The 26,760-nt window shown below is 39.2% G+C and overlaps 1 protein-coding gene across 1 annotated transcript in view; it reads left to right on the top strand.

Annotated features, from left to right (window-relative positions):
- The window catches only part of COL19A1 (collagen type XIX alpha 1 chain), a 287,102-nt gene that overhangs the window by 111,247 nt on the left and 149,095 nt on the right, over positions 1-26,760 (top strand). Inside the window, exons 11-13 of the mRNA XM_059699635.1 lie at positions 6,667-6,720; positions 15,995-16,048; positions 17,768-17,803. Coding sequence (XP_059555618.1) covers positions 6,667-6,720; positions 15,995-16,048; positions 17,768-17,803 — 144 coding nt within the window. The remainder of the gene's footprint in view (positions 1-6,666; positions 6,721-15,994; positions 16,049-17,767; positions 17,804-26,760) is intronic.

Raw genomic sequence — 26,760 nt, 5'->3', positions numbered from 1 at the left:
CACATGAAAAAAAATCATTAATCATTAAGAAAATGCAAATTAAAACTGCAGTGAGGTATCACTTTGCACCCACTGGAGTGGCTGTAATAAAATAAGACTGACAATACCAACTGTTGGTGAGGATTAGTAGAAATTTGAAACCCTTATATGCTGATGATGGTAATGTAAAATGATACAGGCACTTTGGAAATAGGTTTGGAAGTTTCCTAAAAAGTTAAAAATGCCTTTATTATATGATCTGGTAATTATACTCCAGGATATTTATTTACCCAGGAGAAGTTGCAATACATGTATGTCATTGTCCGTAGCAACCTTATTTAAACTAGAGGCGTGGCGCACGAGATTCATGCACTCGGGGAAGAGGGGGGTCCCTCAGCCTGGCCTGCACCCCCTCGCAGTCTAGGAGTCCTCTGCGGATGTCCAACTGTCGGACATCCTTAGCGTTGCTGTGGAGGTGAGAGAGACTGCCGCCACTGTCGCTGTACTTACCAGCCATGAGCCCAGCTTCTCACTGAGCAGTGCTCCCCCTGTGGGAGTGCACTGACCACCAGGGGGCAGCTCCTGCATTGAATGTCTGCCCCCTAGTGGTCAGTGCGCATCATAGCAACTGGTCGTTCCACTGTTTGGTTGATTTGCATATTAGCCCTTTATTATATAGGATAGCTAAATATGGGAAATTGGTGAATGGATAAACAAAATGCCGCACATATATCCATACTAAGAATACTGCTCAGAAATTAGTAATGAACTATTTATCCTTGTAACAACATGGGTAAACTTCAAAACCACTATGCTGCATCAAAGAAGCCAGACCAAGAAAGGCTGCATGTTGTATATAAAATTTCTAGAAAGAAAATAAAAAGAGAAAGAGAGAAAGTGTATCAGTGATTGCCTGGGCTGTAGATATGATGTGCAACTGACTACAAATTTGACACAAGAAAACTTTCTGCATGATGGGAATATTTTAATCCTGAATTGTGGTGATGGTTGCACAATGAAATAATTGTAATGAAACTCATTGAACTGTACATGTAAAACATGTCATTATTATGGTGTATAAGTTGTACTTTAAAAATAAAAAAGATATCTAGTCTGGAAGTAGGAATTTGAGACTCATTAGCATATACATGGTCACTATAATTATAAAAGTGGAGAAGATACCTAGAGAAAGTCCATTGAAAGGGAAAATTTAAGAACCTGGTACAGATCCCTATGGACTAGAAATGCCTAGAGTACCCAGCACAAAAGAAAATGAGAAAATGTGGCTATAGAAGTAGAAAGAAAAAAAACACCAAATATTATAGTGTCTCAGCAAGCAAGTATTGCTCAGAGGGTGCTGGTCAAAATAAAAGATACTAAATGCTATAAGTGGCTCAAAGAAGAAAACACACCAAAAGGTGTCTAATGGTGGCACCTAAGACCTTGGAATGACCAGCTTCTGAGGAGCAGGAAGGGTACAGGGCACTCTGGAGTGGACTTTGAAGTGAGTTAGAGGCAATGGAATGCAGACAAGAAGTCTGGGAGGTCTGCTTCAATGTTTATCTGAAAATGGACAGAGGCAGATGAAGCAGAAACTGACAGGAGATGCAAGTGAGAGATTTTTGTTTCCATAAAAGTTCAACTGCACATTTCACTGTAGTTGGAAAGATGTGAGTAGGAGGAAGGATGTTGAGGATTCAGAGGAACGGGCATCAATCCTATCTAATAAAAGAGTAATATGTAAATTAACCATCACTCCGAGACAAAGATGGTGGCACCCATAGTGGCTGGGACGGGATGCTGGCGGTATTTCCCAGCAACGCTTGCCCAGCGTCTGGCCCAGCTGCATGGAGGGAGGGGAAGGGAGGGGCCTTGGGCCAGAGTCAGCCTCGAGGAATGCCCAGCATCTGTGCCTTGGCCGGATGGAGGGAGGGGAGGGCAGGGGCATTGGGCTGGAGTTCGCGGCGAGGGATGCGGGGCTCTCAGCAATGTGAGCCTAGCATCCGTGCTGAAGGAGGGGAGGGGAGAGGCCTTGGGCCAGAGTCCGCAGCAAGTAATGCTGGGCTCGCAGTGTCCACCTCCAGGGATGCCCCGTGTCCGCACCCTGGCCGGAGGGAGGGAAGGGCAGGGGCCTTGGGCCAGAGTCCACGACGAGGGATGCTGGGCTCACTGCGATGCCAGCCCAGCGTCTGTGACACACTGAAGTAGGGGAGGGGAGGAGCCTGGGGCTGGAGTCCCTGGCAAGGAACGCTGGGCTCGTGGCAATACGTTCAGCTTTAGAAGTTATTTACTAACCATCAGTAAGTAAATCACTTCTAAAGTTGAACATGTGTGCTTGGCTGGGTGAAGAGAGAGGAGGGCAAGGGGCCTCAGGCCAGAGTCTCAGGTGAGGGATGCTGGCATCTTTGCAGGCCAGGCTGAGGGACCCCCCCCCCCCCACACACACCCCAATGCACGAATTTCATGCATCGGGCCTCTAGTTTAAACATAAATTGCATGAGAAGAAATAGATGGAATTGAAAGCACAGGTTGAGAGATAAGTATTAAAGAGAGAATGAAACAGTTCTTCTATGCATAAGAATAGAGGGAATGGTGGTATAGATGTAAGTTAATTCATAGATTTCAAGGCATTAAGGGAAAAGGTTCTTGGATGGCTTCTGCTTTCTCTGCAGGAAGCATGGTCATCTGAGAGTAAGAGCAGAAACCCTAATACTAAGGATTTGAAGGGAATAGAGTAGATTAATGACCTGGAATGAGGTTAGTCATCATGAATTTATAATGGTGCTTCACTGCCCCATTATATAATTTTCTCCTGAATTAGTCAGCAGCCTAGGAACAAGAGAGAAGATGGATAGTTGGATTCTTTGAACTTGGCGCCACCAGGAAGACGGAGAAGATCCAGGGTATACTAGTATCGAGTGGTGATAACAGAGCAGTTGAAGGATAGATCGTGAGTATGGACAGAAATGCAGACACTGGGGGCTGATGGACATCACCTTCACTTGGGTTGCCCTGAAACAAGGTTCAAGACAATGCTTGGGGCAGGTAGTTTATCTGAGAGGGATCTCAAGAAACAGGTGCTAAGGGGCGGGGAGGATAAGTCAAGTAACAAGAAAAAGTTCATAAAAGGGTATCTTTTAAGCTGGTTATCATTGTAGGGAACTGGGATTGAGTTATCCTGGGGACCCTCTGAGGAATCATGGGGAACATGCCTTGTAGTTGTCTCTATAGGCTAGGAAATGGATGCATGAATCCACCCACCCCTGTCACTCTTTGGTGGAAGACTGCTTCCAGGGATCTTATACCCTGCCCTACCCCACCTTCCTTCCAGGCTGCCTTCTGGGGATGAAAAAATATTCCAGCCTCAGAAACACCACAGTCAGGAACACAAAGATAGGAAGGAAAGTTGAGCTTGAGGTGAAATGTGGACAGCATCCAAGACTCCATAGGAACTGAACACCACAACTTGAGCAGAAAACTGAAGGAAGCTTAGGGCATGTGGTACAAGGTCAAATTAGACCAATTGAATGAAAGTCCCTGTGAATCAAAGTAATTGAGCAAATAACGCGAGATAATAGGAGGAGTTCTTTGACCGTGTGCAAGTTACATATGTCCTCCGAGATGTGAATTTATCATCAGTAATAAGAGCTGAGAACCCCCACTTATAATTACTGCTAGAATTTAAAAGAGTCCTTACTATGCAAGCACTTCATATGGATTCTGGCATGTAGTAAGGTATATAAAACAGGAGCTAACATATTATTGCTGGTACCTATTGAAACATTAGTAATGCTAATAACTACTATACCTGCATAATGGATAATAATTGATTAATTCAACCTCTATAAAAAGGTTTCACTACTTACCTAAATGTAATAGTTTAAATACCAAAGCATGTGGTTTTTTTGGGAAGGATATTAACTTTTCACATAGTTTTGAAATTAGTTTCATCAAAGAATAGGCATTGGAAAAATCTTAAATGTAATCTAATTCCCATTCATTCTCTTTCCTTTGGTTGGAATTGCACTTAAGTTTCTATCAGTCTAGAATGATTTATTGTATTTTCCAAGAAATCTTCAGAGATGTTCTGTTGGGTTTGTATTTTTAATTTTTTCTGCTTTTGAACTTATCCAAACACTGAAAAGCAATCTAAATGCATCTACTCTCCAACATACTCTGATGGCAAATAAAATTTCCTTTAATTCTACCTTAAATCTGTAGTGCTGTGTTTTTACTCATTTTCTTCTCAGTGAATAAAAAAGTAACAGCTGGTTACTATTGTCAACTTTCTTTTGTTTAGGAGTTATTTAGTATGCAATGCTTGAATATCATTATGTTTTTGTCTGGATATAGAATTCCCCCTGCCTTTTTATCCCCCAAAGAATGATAGAATTTACAATGGAGATGCTTTAGAGTTCACCTAGTCCCAAATATAACCTGATGAATTAATACCAGTTAAAATATTAATGTCATCTTGCATTTCTTCTTTATTGCTTGTAGTAAATTACCTGATATATCCTTTGCTCAGTTACCAATTGGGATATTATTCTTTTTCTTATGTATGATGAAAACTGTGTGTTAACTAGTAAGCCACCATATACTCTTCCCCATTTTTTTCACTTGCCTTTTAGTTTAGCTAGTGGTATTTGTTGTTGTCTTGCAAGTATCCTATATAATAAAAGGGTAATATGAAAATTGACCCTAACAACAGAATGATTGGGAATGACTGTTCACTATGACACACACTGACCACCAGGGGGCAGATGCTGAATGCAGGAGCTGCCCCCTGGTGGTCAGCACGCTCCCACAAGGAGAGCTCTGCTCAGCCACAAGCCAGGGTGACGGCTGCCAGTACAGCGGTGGTGGTGGGAGACTCTCCAGCCTCCTCAGCAGCGCTAAGGATGTCCAACTGCAGCTTAGGTCTGCTCCCCGCTGGCAAGTGGACATCCCCCAAGGGCTGCCGGGCTGCCAGAGGGATGTCTGATTGCCAGCTTAGGCCCGATCCCCTGGGGAGCAGGCCTAAGCCAGCAGGTGATCATCCCCCAAGGGGCCCCAGACTGCGAGAGGGCACAGGCCGGGCTGAGGGACCCCCCGAGTGCACAAATTTTTGTGCACCAGGCCTCTAGTCTATATATATATATATATATATAAAAGCCTAAGCTACCATTGCATCCGAAATAACTGAACGGACGACCGAACAGGCTGCATGGGATGAACAGGCTGGCAGGGGGGTTACTGGGGGCCGACCAAAAGACTGAACAGCAGGCTGCATGGGGCAACCAGGCCAGCGGGGGGGCAGTGAGGGGCAACCAAACCACTGAACAGCAGGCTGCGTGGGGCAACCAGGCCAGCAGGGGGGACAGTTGGAGGTGATCAGGCCAGCAGGGGCGGGGGGCAGTGAGGGGCGACCAGGCTGGCAGGGGGGCAGTAAGAGGTGACCAGGCCAGTGGGGGAGGCAGTTAGGGCTGACCAGGCCAGCAGTGGGGGGCAGTTAGGGGCAATCAGACAGGCAGGCAGGTGAGCAGTTAGGAGCCAGTGGTTCCAGATTGTGAGAGGGATGTCCAACTGCCGGTTTAGGCCCTATCCCCAGGATCTGGCCTAAACCAGCAGTCGAACATCCCCTGAGGGGTCCCAGATTGGAGAGGGTGCAGGCTGGGCTGAGGGGACCACCCCCCCCCCTGCACGAATTTCATGCACCGGACCTCTAGTATAATTAATATTTTATCACATATATAATTTTTTCTATTATAAATTTCTTCTCTAGGTTCCATGCTTAAAGACCTCTGACTTACCATGAGCTCTAAGCTATGTTCACTTATATTTTCTTCTGCTCCTTTAATATTTTCATTCCTAAGTGGGCTCTCTAACCTATACAGAATTAAATTAAATACAAGACTGCACATTTATTCTTAATAAAGTCCATGTTGTTTATTATAGTATATCATTCCAGTCTGTTGTAGCATTTCATATTAAAAATCTGTTATATATACCTTCATGATATATAATATATTAGTGATTCTCACCTGGAGGCAATTTTGCCCTCTGTGGGAAATTTGGCAATGTCTGGCGATATTTTTATTTTTAAGATTGAGGGTAGAGGGGCTGGGGGAGAGGCTGGCTACTGGCCTCTAGTGAATAGAAGCCAGAGATGATGCTAAACATCCTACAATGGAGAGGAGAGCCCTAAACAAAGGATTGTCAATGATGCCAAGATTAAGAGAACTTGATAAGTGTGAGATATGGATCCATTGGGTACCATTCCTCTACCAGTTTTATGCCCACTGTAGTAATATAACCTAGTCTGTATTTCTTTTTCCTTCTCGTATTATTTCCTTATGATACAATCTTAGAAGTGAAATCACTGAGCCAAATGAAATGAACAGATTTAAGACCCTGATATATATTGCCAGATTGCCCTCCAGAAAGTTCCTTATTGCTTATAGAGGCAAATAAATAATCCTTGTTTTATTTCTACTCTAATCATTTTTATGTAGCTTTTCTTGGACCTTTAAACCCCTCTCTGATTCTAGATCTCAGAATTATTTTTTAAGGAAATGTTTCTTTCAAGGGATTAACAAAGTAATCACATTTTTATAAATACCCAAACAGTGTAACTCTTTTGTTTTTCTTAGTAAAGGTATATATATATATACAATATTTTTCATTGTATAAATTGTTTCTTTCTAGGGTGAACAAGGAGAAAAAGGCGATCCAGGTCTGGCTGGCATTAATGGAAAAGATGTAAGCCCAACTCTCTTTTTTCTAGTAGGCTTTACATTTTGCTACTGAAATATGTTGGCTACCTGATGCTATTAAGATTCAACTACAGTGTAAGAATAAAGGCAATTTTTTCACATGGCTTAGTAGAGACCCAGAGGTTTTAATTTCACGACAGGTTGTTCCTTGACTTTATATACAGTTGACTGTTGAACAATGTGGTATCAAACCTTGCACCGTTGAAAATGTGCATATAACTTTTGACTGCCCCAAAACTTAGTTGGTTCCACAGTGTGCGTGTGTGCGTGCAGAAACACACACACACACACACACACACACACACACACACACACACTGCCTCTGTGGGTACCAAAATCCAAGGAAGCTCAAGCACTCTGGATAAAATGGAATAGATCAATGTTTATAGGTGACCCTCCACATGCATGGGCTCCTAACCACAGATCAGAAATAATACAGGTATTTATTGAAAACAATCCACATAGCAGCACAATTTACAATAGCTAAGATTTGGAAACAGCCTAAGTGCCCATCAACAGATGAATGGATAAAGAAGCTCTGGTACATTTACACAATGGAATACTCTGCAGCTGTAAAAAAGAAGGCTCTCTTACCCTTTGAGGCAGCATGGAGGGACCTGGAGAGTATTATGCTAAGTGAAATAAGCCAGTCAGAGAAAGGTAAGTATCACATGATGGCACACTCATATGTGGAATCTAATGAACAAAATAAACTGATGGACAAAATAGATCCAGAGACACAGAAGCATGGAACAGACTGTCGAATTTCAGAGGGAAGACAGGGGAGGGAGGGTGGGTGAGAAGAGATCAACCAAAGAACTTGCATACATATATGCATAACCCGTGGAAGCAGACAATAGGGTGGTGAAGGCCTGGCGGGGAGGAGGCGGGCTAGAAGAGGTCAGTGGGGGGAAGAGAGGGACATATGGAATACTTTCAATAATAAAGATTAAAACCATAAAAAGAAAATTCGTGTACACATGGACCCGTGTAGTTGAAAGCCGTTGTGTTACCCTTAACAACCCTTTCTTCCTTGTGTCTGGCTTGCATTTTGTCTAGTCTTCCTTTCTCTGTCTTTTCACTTCTTACATTCTGCTGTGGCCTGTGTTCTTACCCAGGGGTCACTTTTCATCCTCCCCCAAATCTCCATCTATGGAGGGTCTGTAAAGGTAAGATCACAGTGGTGAAAAGAAAAGGCAGAAAGGAAGGGAAACGTGTATCTGTGTTGCTCACCCTCCCCTGCTGGAGTTCCTCAACCTCATGGATACCCTTGCCTGTAACACCTCCAATCCTACTATCTCCTCTCCTTCCCCTTCTGACAGTTATTCCTGGAGCTTTACTTATATTCTTATGATGAAATTTAAATACCCAAATCTGGGTTTTTCTCTGAAATGTAGATTAATCTTACTTGAGGCCATCAACCTCACCACTTACTACAGATCCGCTAACTTTACCAGGGAAAGTGTCCACAATGAGAATCGTATTTTTCTCCCGCAATTTTATTTTTTCACCTGCATGAAAAACATTTTTGAAAGGCTCTGAAGGGCCACACTACCTGCTTTATGGATAAAAGAATAACAAAGCTAGATTTTATTCCTTAATGCCATAGGGGCATCAAATCCCTCTATAGCAAAGCCCATCTTGTCTGCAGCAGGTCATTGCGTGGGAAGGGAGGCTGATCATGACAGTCTTTGGGGCCTCTGGACAAAGTAAGGGGTTCACCCCAGTGGCGTGGAGGGTTCCTCCAAAGCCCCGAGAGTTAGTGGTGAGCACTGGCATGAGGCCTGACCCCAGGGCTTCACTCTTATTTACTTCCTGAGAAGCCACCTTTGCATCTGCAGTGTGACCCTCGTTCTTTTTCCTCTCCCCTTTGAAGCCATATTTATACACCAGAGAACAGGAGCCGGCGCCGGTGGCTTGCAGCGAGGGGAGCTTCTGCCTCTCCTCTACCTCCTGCTGTACATCAGGACCTGCACTGTCGCAGCCCTGGGCCCACACATTTAAATGGAGCCTCTGATTCACCTCCCTCCCCTGTCATTGGAGGTCCCTGATGCAGTGGTACCAGTTCCGGAGTGGAAAGCCAGGGTCCAGTTTGTGTGCCAGCTCTGCCACCAGCTGAGAAAAATTACTTCTCAGAGTCTATAAAGTGACGAACTACGAATAGATCCTAAAGCCCCCATAACTAAGATTTCCTTCAAAGAGGTTAAGATTGTACATTTGGAAAGCATGAGGAAATTTAAAGCATCCACGCAGGTTTTCTGGTATTCCTGCTACATGTAAGGCATTGTGGGAACAATAAAAGAGGAATACAGCTGGAGCCACAGTGTGGAAAGTATGTATGTGAGGATGCTTGTCCTTCCTCCTCTGCACAGAGGGGAGAGATGGTCCAAGCTGTGTTAAATGAAGATTTGTTTTATGGAGAATTGGGGCTTTTGCCTGTGTTTTTTTGGTTTTTTTGTTTGTTTGTTTGTTTTTCTATCATACTCTTCATGAAAGCAAAGACCTTTTCTTGAAATCCCTAGTACTTCATAAATTTTTTGGAGTAAATATATTCTCAATAATATTTGCTAATGTTTCATTTTAAAAACTGAGAGGTTGTTAAAATAGTCTAAAATATAAGTATATGGAGCCTGAATTAGGATAGCAGAGATGGAAGGGAGGACAATTTGGTACTTGATTGCAGTGAAAACCCAAAAATAACCCACGGTTTTGACCATTCATTATGGGAAAGATGTTATCTTACAGGAAATGTAGTAATGTTGAAACAAATTAACTATATTGTTGCACAGATAACCAAGCTACATGTATGTGGGCTTTCTGAGATAGACAAGCAAAATAAATTTTTTAGAAGTTTATTAAGATAATGTTAGAATTGGAATAGAGAAAGGATTATCCCAAATACTTGAGAATAAAGCTGGAAAGAGGCCTGAGGGATTGGAACCTGACATACATTCACATTAACTTAAAGATTTGGGGAAAACTTTTATGGTGTCTGAAAGTAAGGTGACGTGGCTTTTTAGAATTAATCAATTGATACACAGATGTACTTGAGTGCCCATTAAATGCGCAAACACTCTGGCCGCCACTGTATGAGTCCAAACCTGATTAGATCAACTTGTCATGAGAGCCCACAGCCTGGTGAGCGCGATGACTGTTCCACTTTGAGGAGGATCTTGGAAGTGTCCTTCACATGCCCCATCACAGGCAGCCATTTCTTTAACCACGTCATTGTCTAATGTAGCTCATTAGGTACATCATAAAGCATGACAAAGCACAGTGACTAGCTTTTCACAGTTGGTTACTTAATTAACATGTAGATGATATTATTTTCCTTTCCTTAATTTTGCCAAAGATATTTAGGAGTCATGACTAAAGAGAAATAAGGAAAGTAATGGAAGTTCTCCTCCTTCCGCTTTACCACAAATCGGAGTGAAGAATCAAGTGTGCAGCTATTATAGCATTGATGGTGGTTGTTTATTGTTGATCAACTGTTTTCATGAGGAATTTGAAATTCGATCCTCACCCTAGCTTTATGGGCTAGCTAGACTATTTCACAGTCAAGAAATAAAGGCTTGGGAAATTAAGCAACGTTCTTTTAGAAAATGGTAAAATCAGCCCCTTTCACCCTACATGTTTAACTGAAAAGCCTCTTATTTTCCCACCAACTCATGCCACCCTTGTTATTGTCTAGTTTTCAATACCAAACAAAGTAAACAGACTCTGCAAGCTAAAAATCACTCGGCACTTATGACAGTGACTTTGACTTTCCATAAGCACAGGTACACATTTGTAGGGGATGAAGGCTATTATAATAGCTATTTCCATTTGAATCGAAGTCAAGCCATGATGGGGATTATAACTTCAGGAATATTCTGTTAGGATGTGTAGTGAATCAAATCAATGGGCCAGCTCACTCAAGCTTCGTTCCAAGTCAGAGAAAATTGGAAGAATTTAATATTTCTACTACATGAACCAAAGGCCCTTTTTATAGTCTTTATTCTTGCATATTACATATATCTTGATGTAAATGTATCTTTTAATAATTTCTGTGCCAGCTTTCCTACAAAATGTGCAAGCTCACTTCAGAAAGTGCAAACCTTGTTTAAAGGGGAGGGTGCAGTGGTTCGATCTCTCTCAAGGGGATAATGTTGGCATTCGGGGCAAGACATTTCTTTGCCATGTGGGACTGTCTTACAAGAGCAGAATGTTCAGCATCCTTGAAGCTCACCAACTAAATACCAGTGGCAAATCTTAGTCGTTAGGACAAAAGAAAAGGCCCTGACTTCTTTTTAAGTTCAAGCTTGAGTGTCTCTCTCTCTCTCTCTCTCTCTCTCTCTCTCTCTCTCTCTCTCTCTCTCTCTTTCTCTTTCTCCCTCCTCCTCCTTCTCCTCCTCCTCCCTCCCTGTGTGTGTTTGTGTGTGTGTGTGTGTATGTGTATAAACTGTGGATTGATCTCTAGCATATTTGAGTATTAGACCAACAGTATTGACTAAACACATACAGTTTAAATATTAAATACTAGAGGCCTAAAGCACAAAATTCGTGCAAGGGGCTCGGCCCTCGCAGCCCCAGCTTCATCCAGAAGGTCGTCCAGAAGGTTGTTCAGCTGTCTGGTTTAATTAGCATATTACACTTTTATTATTATAGATTGCATACCAAATATATAGTTTAAATAATGCATGGCAGACATATATTGAAATTGTCAAATTTTTGAGTTGCTACAATTTAGCCTTCAAAATACAAGACCCCAGCTTTAGGACATTCTAGTTTAAAATTAAATGATTTTGATTGTGGCCTACTGTGAGACACATTCAACAGTGGCATCTCAGAACAGACTTGAGAGGGAGACTTGCAACATTGTTAATGTGGCCTTTGAAGCCAGACTACCTGGGCTCAGATCCCAGCTCAGCCACTGCCTGGCTGTCATACTACTTGGTACATTACTTATACTCTCTGGACTCAGTTTCTTCATTTACACAATGGGGTCTTCATATTAATAATATTTAACTCAAAGGCTTTTGCTGAGGATTACAGGACTTATCCTATGTAAAACATGTAGAACTGTGACTCACATACAGTAAGAGCTATGTAAACATTTGCTGTTTTTAGAAACTATTAAATAAAACATGTTTACCTCCAATAGAAATAGCCATTCATTTGTTTGTGTGGGGTTATATCATCTTAGAAAAGTAGATTTCAATCATTGAGTTTAGTCTCTTCCTCTGCATCTTTATTATTGTCTTTCAAACATTCCTTATCAGAATTACAGCAACTGATGTCCTTAAAATAATCATGTTAATCTCCTTATACCAATGCAATCTGTAATCCTGAATTAAAAAAATATTGGAATAACAAAGCGAATAGCTGGTGCCATTGCTGGGGAGTAAGATGCAGTCGGTGGAAGATAGATAAAGCATCGTCGATGGGTTAAAAATTTTAACAAATAACATTATTTTGTATCATCTTCTGATTTTCAAAAATGCTAGATTTCATGAGTAGATCTTCCAATAAAAACTAATTTAATCACCTACCTGCTTTTATAAATGTGGTTACAATCGTCCTTCAGCTTTCCACTTGCCTTTGGATGAAGTTCTGTCTCTGCTTCGCATACAGAATCAACTACTGTACTTTTGAGAATCTTTATACACATGAATTTTATTGAGAACCTTGGTAATAGATGCCTACCTTATTCAATATTGAATTCGGAGTCTGTTCCATTTGATTCTTTATGCTTTATGGTGAGCACTATGTCTTTTTCTCCCCAGTATTCAATAACCACGGATAGCAGCACCAGTGTGACACGAGGAGAAAAATTGCACTTGAAAAAAGCATTACAGATCTGTTTCTCAGAACCTATTATGATGCCACGGCCTTAAAAACATTGTACTCTGTCACAGGAAGACATGAGTTACATGGGCCCACTTCAGTGGCCGTAAAAGCAGAAGCTTGACGAAAGCAGTACTTCTCAATTGCATTTTGTCCTTATGTGAGTTAAAGCACAATTGTACATATCCATCAACATGAGTACAAAACTCAACTATTAATTATCCATTCAACTTGGACTTGAAAAGTAGAAGCAGCATTTATTAAGTACCTACCATGTGCTAAGTGTTCTCCCAACATATGATTCTCAGAACAAGCTTTCCAGATAACTATTATTTATAATGTGTTTTATAGGGAAGCTTAAGTAACTTACTGAAGGTTATGCATAAAATGTGACTCCTGCCTGGCCAGTTGGTTCAGTTGGTTCAGTTGGTTGAGCGTCACTCATACACCAACAAGGTTGCACGTTCGATTCCCAGGCAGCGCACGTACCTAGGTTGCATGTTCAATCCCCATTACAGGTGCAAAACCAACTGGTCAATATTTCTCTCAGACATCGATGTTTCTCTCGCTCTCTACCACCACCCTGTCTCAGCCATCCTGCTCCCTTGACTGAAAAGCTGCTATAGCGCCTTCTCTGCTTCCACTCTTGCTGCCTTTAGTCTATTTTCATGTTGTAGCCAGTGGTTTATTTTTGAAACACAGTCAAATCAGGTCAGTTCCATGTTTAAAACAATAAGTGGCTTCCCATTGTACTTACAACAAAACCTATCCTTCTTACCATGGCCAGCAATTTGTGTGCCAGGAGACCTGGCTAACCTTTACTTACTCTCTGGTTCCTGACCTGCTTACTCCTGACACTCCTTTCACCCTCGGGGCTCTGTGCCAGCTGTTCCCTCAACCCCAGTGCTTTCCCCAGGATCATTGCATGGCTGGATCTTTTGAAACAACAAATGTCACCTCCACACAGAGGCTGCTTCCGACCTCCCCAGCTGAAGTAGTAGTTCTCACTTCCTTCACGTCTATCACATTCAGCCGGTTGACCTATTTATTGTCAATCACCTTTATCTTAAAGCATGAGTTCTATAAGGGCAAAGATCTTGATTTTTGTTAAGGAAAAAAATTATTAAAATGGTAAGGAAGACTTTTTATTCAAGACTATTGCTTATATGGGTATTACACTAGGGAAGAGAGATTGTGTTCAACGCTGAATACAAATAGAACAAATGGGATTTATAGCCAACCCACAGAGTGATGAGTCAGTGGATGGAAAATTACTAAGAACGGACAACAAGGGTAGGGGGATTCTTGCTAACGGCAGGCCAAAGACATCAAATATGGGGGATGAGGAGCCTGATCAGATATCAAGGATGGGGGGCAGGCTGTAGTAAAACTGTAGTCTTATACTTTAAGGAAAAAAAATGGAATGAAAACAGCATCTAAGTAGAAAACAGCATCCAAGATTGAGGCCTCATCAAGAAGAGAGCTCAAAGGAGCCTGACTAAAGTTTGGTCAAGGAGAGAGTCTTTGTGAACTTCTTGCTCTTTTTTTGTACCTCTATATCAGAGTACTACATTATGTTGTGTATTATATAATATTATGTATATAATATTATTTTAAAATATAATATTACAAATTTAAGACATATGTAAAAATATAACATTTCTAGTAGCTACATTAGGAAAGTTAAAAGAAATAGGTGAAACTAATTTTAATAGCATATCTTATTGAATCCCATGTCCATAATGTTGCTTATTATTTTGATATACGTATAATCAACATGGAAAGTATTAATAAGTAATTTGCATCTTTTTTGTACCAAATATCAAAAAGCCAATAGTATTTCAGACTCACAGCACATCTCAGCTCAGACTAGCCACATTGCAAGGACTCAAAAGCTACACGCCACTCATGGCTATTGTGTTGGACAGTGCAGGTCTGAAGGCTGGAAGAGTGACTGCACACAGGCATGCAATAAATGTTTATTGACTAAGTGGATGAATGAAGGAGTGCATTAAAAATAAAAACTGGTTACAGAACTGGTAGTTTTCTTCACACAAGTGTTCAGAATATGTGGGCTGAAAGTTTCACTCCAGAGGCATGTACAAATAGAGCATGTGCTGCTCGAGTTGGGAAGGAATGGATATTTCAAAGAATAAGAGACTATGACATCTCAAAGATGATTTATTTTTCACTCATCTTTGGTCTATAACGACTCCAAGGTAATGATGAAAGAAGCATCACTATAAACTACATCGCTATAAACTACATTTGTGTTTATGCAATTACAAAGGGTCGTTTTCTTTTTCCACTTAGATGCTGTTTTCATTCATTTTTTCCCCTTAAAGTATAAGACTACAGTTTTCACATACTCTCTGCAACAAGATTTTAAGTATCCAGTTTCTTTTGTTCCTTTAAATTTATTGTTAGCTTCTGCATTGAGGAAGCTACAGGTGATGGCACTAGGCATTGTTTATTTACTACAAAATGTCAGAGCAGTGATAGCTGGACCCTTCAGAAACAGTAAGACACCTAGATTTACTGTGCATGTATGGCTTCAGAATATTTGTTTTTCCATTATTGTTCTTCCCTCATTCAATGTGTTAAATTAAGTACAAGGACAGATATTTTTTCCTATTTACCACACAGTCAAGGTATGTCTATCTAGCTTTCTTTGTATTTACACTGTGAGTACATTTGGCTGTAGAACTGATCTCCTGTGGTGAAATGTGTTGTAATATTCTGAAAGCTGTCATTTCTGAGTCAAATCAACTAAAGGCCCACTAAAACACCCAAGAGTCTAGGAGATTTATGAACACATTTACTGTCTGATATCCTGTATCTTATATAGTTTCTTTTGATAGCTTTATAAATCCAGGTTTAAAAAAAAAGAGAAATTCAAGAACTAAATCACACTTTAAAACAGAAAAGAGATTACATTTTAGCTTCAGCTTTGTGCGTGGTTGGAAAAGAATACATCTTTCATTTCTTTTCCCCCAACAATGAGATTTCTTGATAGAGACATAAAAATATTTTTTTAAAATTTAAATCTTGAATTTTGGGGGCAAATCAATGTTAAATCAGAGGTATTTACAACATCTCCAAATTCAATCCAAAGTGGATACTTAAAAGCTCATATAGATCTAAGTGATGTTCTCCCAGATGGTGAATTAATGTCACTTTAGCAGGAAGCAAAGTTGCACAAATATGCACAATGGAGGACTCACACTGATTTAACACATCTATACCCACCGCAGCGCAGATGTTGCTTGTCATTTCACTGCCAGTTGTCTCCATTCCTCTCCATTCCACACACTGCAGAACGTGATTTGGGAGCTCAGTAAATTATGATTTATTTTGTGACTAATGACTCGTTAGAAATGGAAGCTTTCTGTGCACTGTGTATAGAAGTCACATTGGTTTTATTTTTTGTACAGGGTTTGAAAGGTGACTTGGGTCCTCGTGGTGCACCTGGCCCCAAAGGAGAAAAGGTATCATGCTCACCGATCTTAAGAAACCCCTGAGAACCTGCGCAGTGACTTTTCATTGATCCTGTTTAACTGCCAAAAGTTAATTTTGTTCAAATGAACCAAAGGCTGTTATGTTAAAAGCATCTGAACAAGAAAAGCCTTTTTTTGGTTCACTTAATTAGTTTGAAGAGACTAAATGCGCAATTGCTAGTCAACATTAATTTGTGTTTATAAGATTTCCCTTTTCTATTTCTTGCTTAACAGCATTAGGTATTCCATCACCAAATTAGCAACCGTGTCCTGTATCAGGGAACTTTGCCAGTAGCACTGAGCTGCTACTGTAATGGTGAAGCAGGTGGCCTTTGGGGAAAGGAGGCTAATTTAGTATCTTCGTCTAAATGCTCCATTTCCTGCCACCTTTTCTTATGTGCCATTTTATAGTGGCATATTGGCAATTGACCTTGAAAAGAGAATTAAGAAATAGTAAAAGCAAGAATCGTTTGGCGCAAGGTCATTGGATGATCCCAATTTGATGAGAATTGTATGCATGGGTGTTTTGCATTATATGTAGTTCTCCACCATCAGCGCTTTAGAAATCCTTGTCTGTCGTCAATATTTACCTCTGCATTAAAGTTGGTCTTGTAAATCGGTCCTCAGTGAGTGATATAGGCTACATCAATGTTTCTTAACAAAGATTGGTAATTTGTATTCAGTCATTCCCCCAAATAATGAATATACAATGCTGTCTTAACTTTTGAGATGACTATATTAGATGAGAAAAGAGAAAGTTATAGAGATAGTTTCAATCTGAGAATACAAGGTCCCAGTGCCCCATGCCACATAGCGTACGCTCTCCATAGTCTCCACTTAAATAAGGATTATAGCCATGATGCTTGGTCTTAATGACTTGACTCTGGGTCCTGTGGTGCGGCCCAGAATCTAACAGGAGGAAGATTTTCATATACATTTTACTAATTTTCTTTCATCTCTGACACTTGTATTATAGAGAAAGGGAAAATAGCAATATTAAAGTATTTCCTCTAATTAATTCCCTTTTAATGTGCACAAACTTCGTGCACCAGGCCACTAGTATTTACATATCAGAAAATAGTGAACTTTTAGATGAACCATTTTTTAAAGACTTTGACTCATTTGTCAATACATCCATCTGGTAATTTGTATTCACATACATCAGCAAAGCAATGTTAGTATTTAAAAATACATAAATATGGGCAAAGCCTTTTACAATTGATGGCAAGTGCAATGCCAATTCAGCAGAGCATTAGAAGAAGCCATGGGACCACTTCTTGCAGCTGGGAGGCATGAAGTGGGAACATCCATTTATTATTTCTGCTGATCCTCATACTAACTTTGTCAGAAAAATTGTCCGTCATTGTGACATGTCCCAGCTGCTCCATTGGCAAATGGTCATATTTGAAGAAATATTCTTTCTAATTTTGGTTCAGTGAATAAAAGTATAGAGATTAGATTATTTTAGCTTTTCAAAACAAGTCCTGCAAAAAAAAACATAAGAGTGCACCAGGTGATATTTATATCATGAGAGCTCAAAGCACATGATACATTTCTCATTGTGTTTTTATCAAGATAAACTTCTACTTTTCTTTTCTTCAGGATTTATCTATCTATTCAGATATTGTTTCTATCTATTCAGAAAATTTACAAATATTATGTGTAAAAAGAGGCTACTGGTAACTGCAACTTTTCTTTAATTTATTTTAGGGTGAAACAGGACCTCCAGGACCACCAGCCTTACCTGTAAGTATTCTTAAATCAAAATGCAAAATTGAAATATGTTATCCTATTTGTTATTTACACTACATCATGGCTAAACCAGAATTTAAGCCACAGGCTATTTTGAGAATTGATAGTGACCTCAAGGTGGATTTAGCCAAACCTCCAAATGTTAAAGATGGGGCGTCTGCTCACAGTAGTGAAGTACTTGTACTGAGGTTTCATAGGTATTTACTAGAAGAGTCTGGAGGCAGTACCTGTCCTGAGCAATTTTCTCTACCTTCCTCCCATGTGGTTCATAATGTTACCCCTTAGATGTTTGATTATATATTCTTAACAGGACATTTAAAGTTAATGGAAGCAGAGACAGTTCTGCACTCTACAAACTGAAAAAGAACAAAATAAACCATAATCACCCAGTGGTAAGAACAGCTACCTACTTAAGTGGATTGTTACATTCCCCCACACCTGTCCAAGACTGTTGCTTTTTTCTATATGATTTGCTTCTAAGATTTGCAAATGATAAAATGGTGATCTTTCAGAAACAGATTTATGAGAAAAGTTTATAATGTGCACATAACTGGATTATTCTCATTTAAATGGTTCATCATTTATTAAGAATTTAATCATAAATATGTAATCGTTTTATATTTATATACAATTTACTACTATAAATTTTGTTCATAGGCCATTAAGGATTCTCATTTAACTTAAAGAATTGATTTAAGAATGACTCTAAGCCTAATAGAAAAGAAAAAAAGTTTTCATTTAAAATAAGATCATTTGTAGCCTGAGGTCTCTCGAATTTAATGTTGGTATGACCTAACGACATAAGTTAAAAATTTAAGTCATCATTTTTCAAAGACCTGTCCTGGTTATAGAAGCTCACATTTAAAAAAGTCTTCTAGCATCTGGATGGAGCTTTCCCCAACAGAGCATAACAGGAATTTCAAAGGCTGTGTGTGGCTTTAATTACATTTACATATCGCTTTATACTTGGAAAATGTCATTTTGGACAATACTTTAGTAATGTCTTACACCAAGCATGTCAAACCCGTGGCCCACGGGCCGCATGTGGCCCACCAGGAATATTTTTGCGGCCCAGCCAATATAACGGTGTGTAAGAAATGTTTTAATAAAACTTTTGTAATTTAATTTTTACAATATCCTGTTATACATAATTATTAATAACGTTAATAACGAACTACAATGTTTTCTAATAACTGATTACTATAATCATGTTGCATTCATTTCCCTTACGCGCCTTATGCGCTGGCGCACCATTTCTCTTCACTAATACTAGCAGCTAGTTTTTTAGCAGCCAATTGCCACATCATTAGTCTTGTACTGACTTGTTTGGTGTGCGCAACAGGAAATATTTCGCTTTTGGAGAACAAGAAAAATGGGTTTATTTGTATTACACTTATTAATTTGTGCAGTTATTCAGTGTCTGGTAAGTTAATGTTCAATAAAAAGTATTAATTTTTATGAAAATGTTCTATTATTTTATGTTAACAGTTACTCATTTATTTCAGCCCTTTGTATTCAGCATGTCACTATCGAAATAAACCTGTTTCTATGAAAATTGAAGCTTTTGTTTTTTTGTGGCCCACATAAACTTAAACTTTGTTTATTTGGCCCGTGTTAGCCTTTGAGTTTGACATGCTTGTCTTGCACAAATAGTCTTTGCAGTGCTTACTTAAGGGACAAGTATAATAGAAAATCTAAGGAACCAAACAGATGACTTTCTTAGGAATAACCAAATTCAACTTGCAATGGAATTCTGTACTTGAAGCTTTTCTTTTCAAGATGGAAATAAAATCTATGTATTTAGAGGAAGCTTTAACTGTATATTATTCAATTTTTATACTATGTGGAGCTTATTTTTTAAAATTAGTTGGCAGTGATTTAGGGTTAAGCCTGCTCATTTTACTTAAGTCCCCTGCTTGTTTTTCTTCAATCAAGTGATTTGCTCAACTGCTTCCTTTTAGTTATCTGATTTCATAGTTGTTTTCAACTTGTGTTGGAAAAGCAAAATGCAGTTTATGTGTATCAGTTCACCGCATATGCAGTTTTGACTCTGTAATCAGAAAGTTGTATTGGACTGTATCGGTTTTGGGGATTTTTAATGACGGCTGATGTCTTCCTGCCAAGTAGCACCCTATAGTTGTCTCTTGGCACTATTCAGCTGGCAGATACTGAGAGGGCACAAGCTAATGTTTATACTTAACTAAGGATATGTCAAGGCAAAAAGACAATGAAAAGAAATGTTTTATTTCATAAAGGAAAAAATCTGTACTACTTGGATATGACCATCGGTATACTTGGCATTACTTTATTAATGTAGATAATCAACTGTTAACTATGAAATAGGGATGAACTGAAATGAATGCCAAATTACCATGCACAATAAATATTTAATTCATCTTATAATGCAAATTGATACATTTTAATGAAGTGATTGATAACAGTCTCAAGGAAGCCACAATGATGGACTCCACTATATTTGAATGAAATGAGGCACCGAGCCCTGGCTTGTGTTGCTCAATGGTTTGAGTGTATTCAATTCCTAGTTAAGGGCACATACCTGGGTTGCAGATTCGATCCCCAGCCCCAACTGGGGAGCAGGCAGGAGGCAACCAATTAACGTGCTTTTCTCACATTGATGTTTCTCTATTTTTCTCTCTCCTTTCCTCCCTCCTTTTCACCCCGCCCCCTAAAAATCAATGGAAAAATATCCTAGGGCAGTGGTTGGCAAACTGTGGCTCGTGAGCCACATGTGGCTCTTTGGCCCCTTGAGTGTGGCTCTTCCACAAAATACCGACTTCACATGGGCCATGAAGTTTCAATTGCACTGTACATGTGGGCCCGCACGTGGTATTTTGTGGAAGAGCCACACTCAAGAGGCCAAAGAACCCCATGTGGCTCACGAGCCGCAGTTTGCCGGCCACTGTCCTAGGGTGAGGATTAACAAAAAAAAAGAAAAGAAAAGAAAAGAAAAGAAAAGAAAAGAAAAGAAAAGAAAAGAAAAGAAAGAAATGAGGCACCAATATATAGGAGTCAATATAGAGTTCAGCCGCGGTGGTTCTCATAGCTAGCTGCACACTAAACTCCACAGGAGAGCTTTAAAACATACCAATGTGTGCCTCCTCCCCGAGAAATTATAATTCAATAGATACGATGTGGAACCAGTACATTTAAAAAGCTCTCCAGGTAGTTATATATGCAGTGGGAGTTGAAAGCCACTGTTTATGGCACTTTAATGGAACAAGCTTTTTCTCTACTTGGGAAATTCCTTGAGACCTTTGAAGAAGCCTAGCTTTCATCTTAAATTCAACTTAATGTATTGTAATAAAGAAATAGCTCTTTCCATTTGGGAGGCATAATAGTAAAACTAAATTAAGACTGAAGCCTGTTCGGTTAAGTGGAGGAAATTAGGGCTAGGAAAGTATCTTTAATTATAGCCTTCACCTAACCATTCAAGGACTCCTGTGGGCTCAGGTGACTGAAGACATCTCAAACTTTAATGTGTATAGGAACCTTAAGGGTCTTGTTTAAATGCATATTTCATTCCATAAGTCTGAGGTGGGGGCCTCAGATTCTACATTTGTAATGAGAGGATGCGGATGCTACTGGTCCTCAGACCACACCTGGAGTCACAGGGCTTAACATCCAATTGTGCTGCAGACTCTGCTTCCTTCCACAGATCAGCGCTTCTCCGCCTGTAGTGCACATTAGAACCACGTGAGGTGCTTTTAAAGCTCCAATGCCCAGGCTGTACCTTATGCCAAAAAAAAAATGAGAATCTCTGGTCGGTTTAATTTTCCCCCAGCGCTTCCAATGGATGAGAACTAAGGCTCTGAAGGCGTGTCGAATACTTTTCTCCACAGCTTCCTCTTTCAGAGTCTGACCAAGCATTTTAGAATTACTCGTTACTTCAGCTTTTGTATCAAAAACACGCAACCCGATTACTTTCAGAAGCACTTCCAGGAAATGCAGGTTCTCTGTTAATACCTGTGATTTGGTTCCTGATTGCTTGATTCTAGAGAATGACCATGACCTTCCACCTGCACATTTACAACCCACTTGTATGTCCATCAACAGCCCTGTCTCGAGCAGGACTCAGCATTGGCAATTACAGCACATAGAACCCCAGAGACCAAGCATACAGACCTGAACTGCCCTGGATAAATACAGAAAAAAATGCTGAACACTTTTCCCCCCTCTGAAGCATACACACTATCTTTGTTTTGGTTTTATTTGAATTTTGCTTAATAAGAAATTGAGAGCAATAGTAATTGAGCACGCTGAAACACTAAGTTTACTGATGCAGGGTAATCCTTTTGGATACAGGACCTTTTGAAAAGGATTGTGTTTATCACTGGTATTTTCATGTCCCTGTGGATTACCGTACTTTGGCTATTATTTTAAAAATCATGTAGAACCATTTCATTTCAGAAATCCAATATATAAAACTATCCATCTATTTTAATGAAATGTTACTTTGTTTCTTAGTTATACTTTCCTGAGAACTGGTTGTATAAAATTGGTTCTCAATGGAGGAGATGGATAAAGGAGCAAGAGAAGCCAAGTGTAGAAGAAATAAGGAAAGGCAACTTATGAAATGGGAAGAAATATTTGCAAACCATATATCTGATAATATCCAAAATATATAAGGAACTCATATAACCCAATAGCAAACACACATACACACACACACACACACACACACACACACACACACACAATTGCATAGACTTTTTTTTTTTTTGCCAAAAAGACATACAAACTGCCAACAGGTACATAAAATGATGCTCAACATCACTACTCATCAGGGAAATGTAAATTAAACCACAATAAGGAATCATCTCACATCTCTTAGAATGGCTATTATAAAAAGACAAGAAAAAATGCGTTGGTGAGGATGTGGAGAAAAAGGAAACCCTTTTGTATTGTTGGTGGGATTGTAAATTGGTGCAGTCACTGTGGAAAACAGTGTGGAGGTTACTAAAAATATTAAAAATAGAACTACCATATGATCTAGCAAATCTCACTTCTGAGTACATATCTAAAAGAAATGCAGTCTTGTCTCAAAGAGACAATCTGTATTTCCATGTTCACGTCAGCATTATTCACAATAGCCAGGACATTGAACCAACCTAACTGTCTATTGATAGGTGAATGAGTAAAGAATATGTCACATATATACAATTACTTAGCCATAAAAAGAAGAAAATCCTCCCAATTGCCACAGTATGGGTGGACCTTGAGGGTCTTATGCTAAGTGAAATATATCAGAAATACAAATACTAAATGTTCTCACCTGTATGCAGAAACAAATTTATAGGAACAGATAATAGAATGAAAGTTGTCAAGGTGGAGAGTATGGGAAATGGAAAATATTGGTCAAGGATAAAAACTTCTAGTTATGAGTAAGTTCTGGGGACCAAATGTATAGCACGATAACTATAGTTAACAATACTGTATTAGATATTTGAAAGTTGCTAACAGACTAACTCTTAAATCATAACACATACACACACACACACACACACACACACAAAGGTATTTATGTGAGGTGATGGAGTTGTTAACTAACCCAATTATGATAATCATCTCACTATATAGTAGTATACATGTATAAAATCAGATTGTATACCTGACTCTTACACAATATTATATGTCAATTTTATCCCAATAAAACTGGGGGAGAAAGTGATTTACTGATGAGTTTAAAATGTCTCTTCTGTTGGCATTTATAATGTACAAAGCAGATATTAGAGTGCACTTACATAAACCTAGGTGGGATAGCCTGCAGTACACCTGTGCTATATGATATGGTGTATTGCTCCTGGGCTATAAGCTGTATGTCATGATACTGTACCAAACAGCATAAGATTAAATCAAGTACAAGAGAAAATGATGCGATTAAGAGACAAAGTAAGTATGAGACATATGAGACTGCTGCCTGGGTAACAAGGCCTACTATTATTATACAGCAAACTTTTCTTTTTATAGGGAAAGAGACTGTACGCTAAAACAGGGGTGGGGAACCTTTATTTGTCCAAGGGCCAGTTGGATATTTATAACATCATTGCTTAATATAAATTTATGTTGCTATGAAAAAAACCTCCTAGATTTATTGAATTTTGCGTCCTGCCTGCGGTTGCCTTGGCAGGGCCAGACCAAATGATTTCATGGGCTTTATACGGCCCACAGGCTGGACATTCCCTCCCTGCTCTAAAATAACCATAAAAATATATGGACACAGAAAAATAATGTCATGAAGGCCTGGGGTGGGGCGGGGGCTGGGTGGAGAGGGGCAAAGGGGGGAAAACAGGGGACATCTATAATACTGTCAACAGTAAATATATATATATATATACACACACACACACACATATATATACATATATATATTATCTATAGTAATAAAAGCATAATATGCAAATCAATCAAACGGCCAAACAGCAGAACTACCATCTGGATGACCATGCTATGACATGCACTGGCACCAGGCCAGCCAAGGCGGGTGTGATGCGATTGGTTGGGGGGTCCCGCTATCACCCCATGATCACCCTGCAGAGGGAGGCTAAGGTCACCGGCCAGCATGGCAATCAATCAGGGGGCTCTGCAATCACCCCAAAGAAGGAGACCCATGCCACCCTCTGCAGGGTGATCGATCGGGAGACTCCACGATCGATTGCCCCAAAGACAGAGGCCCAGGCCACCAGCCAGCGCAAGCGGGCCCAAGCCAACAGGTGAACATCCCCCGAAGGGTCCTGGATTGTGAGAGGCCTCAGGCTGGGCTGAGGGAACCCCCCGACCCCCCAGTGCACAAATGTCATGCACCAGGCCTCTAATATATATATATATATATTTACATATATACACACACATAAACCAATAACATAGTTATTTATTGTCATTATCAAGTAATATGTACTGTACATAATTTTATGTGCTACACTTTTATACAACTGGCAGCCCAGTACCCTATATTTATGTGAACTAAAACCAACACTGAATAAGGAAAACATAATAACATCCAAATTTGTTTAAAAAACAATGTATCGAAGATTATAATGAAAATTTATGTTTAAGATACGTTCTGATAAATTACTCTGAAGTCATGAAGATTTTCACATAAAAATGCTCTATTAAAGGTAAAGATTTTATGGTTTATTTGTATTTTTGAATTTTGGCATTTTACATTAACCTTTTCTTGACATTTAAATATAACTATAAATCCTTACATTTCAATATGCAGCTATATTAAGTACAGATCCTTTGGTTCTTTGTCATTTGTTGCTAAAAATCTGAATTTTGTGTAAATGTAGTGTGTCTTTCCATATAACTTCCTAAACTTGTGTGTATGTTTTATGTCCTTACTATTTACTCACTGTTCCCAGCTTCTCCTCAAATAAATATACTGCTGTTTTTATAGTCAAGTTTTGCTAAATTCCTTACCTGAAGGTTCAGAAGCAAGGCCTTACTAAAATGAGGCAACTGGTTAATGCTTCTTTCCCCCTCTTCTCCTTTGGCCTTTGGGTGTCATGTCAGAAGAGACAGGTGGAGAAAAGTGGGACAATGCTACCTCACATAATTTACCCACTAATTTTAGTTCCCAAGGAAAATGACTGTGTTGCTCTGGCCCTGTCTCTTTGGGGAGTTATTAAAGACTCATCCAGATGGCACCAAATGTTTACACAGAAGCCAAAGGTTTAGAGAGTCAACAGCAGAAGCATGTTTTAGACATGCTTACTAAATGAGACTTTAAATGCCAGTTCCTTAGGGCCCAGATAAATCCAGTTTAAGGGAAAATTAGGCACAGAGATGGAGGACAGATTTCACCCTATGAAAGCTACCTAAATACCATAAGCAACTGAGAGGAGATCTCAGCTGCTTATTTATAAATCAGATGACATACAAATTAACAGATGGCCCTAATGCACAAGAGACAATACAGTATTCATATAAGGGAAGTCTTGCAATGTAGTGTTGTTGTTTTTATATAAATTAGCATAAACAAGGTACAAAAATGATCAGTAGATAAGATGGTCCCTTCCATCCCTTCCTCCCTCCTTTTAACCTGCCCAGTTACTCAAATTCTAACTGTGTCAGACTGCACTAGGTACTCGGGACACAAACAGCACTGGCTGTCTTTGCCTTCTTAGAACCTATTGGGTTTAAGAAAAAGCAACCAGTTGGTTATAAAATTGCTCATTTTTAAACTGATCATTTGAAATTAATACATAAATATCCTACAACTATTTGTACAACTGTAGTTATGCTTGTACTACCCAAAAACATTTAGTTATTTCTGAAAAAATAATTTTTACTAGAATTTTTATGTTATAATTTGGTTATTCATTTTAAATACATTTAAATCACAGACTCAACTACTAAATAATTACTTTTTAACTAAAATTTCTAAGGAACTATAACCATCTCTTTTTAAAATTTTATTTTATTGTTGATAGTATTACAGGTGTCCCCCTATTTCTCCCCCCCTTTACTCCCCTCCTCCCAGCCCCTGTCCCACCCCAGGCCTTCTCTTTTTAAGTGAATGAAATATCATATTCTTGTTAAATGCCCATGAAGCATAATTTCTCTTTCTGTTCTGACTAGAATAAATATATGTTCTATAGCATAGTAATTAACAGGCAGTTCAATTTAGCATTGTTTTAAATTTCTTACACATTAAAATATGGGTTATTTATATGCTCTTTCTATGAATTACCTGAATGTGAATTAATACTATTATTCTTAAAATGTTTCAGAATTCACATTTAATTTATTAGCTTTCTGAAACTGGTGATCCAGCTCAATGATGTTTAAGGTACGAGTGGGCCAGTAAAAGGAAGGCAGTTGAAATTATTTCAAAAATCCAACCTTTTTCTAAATTTTGTGGGCAACAGACATATAAATGAATTTGTTGATTAAAATAGAAAGCATTTCTATACTATAAAGCTATTTTT

The sequence above is a fragment of the Myotis daubentonii genome, chromosome 6, assembly GCF_963259705.1.
Source record: "Myotis daubentonii chromosome 6, mMyoDau2.1, whole genome shotgun sequence".
In the NCBI taxonomy this organism is placed as follows: domain Eukaryota; kingdom Metazoa; phylum Chordata; class Mammalia; order Chiroptera; family Vespertilionidae; genus Myotis; species Myotis daubentonii.
Note: the sequence above shows the minus strand (reverse complement) of the source record. Positions and strands in the feature narration are given on the sequence as shown.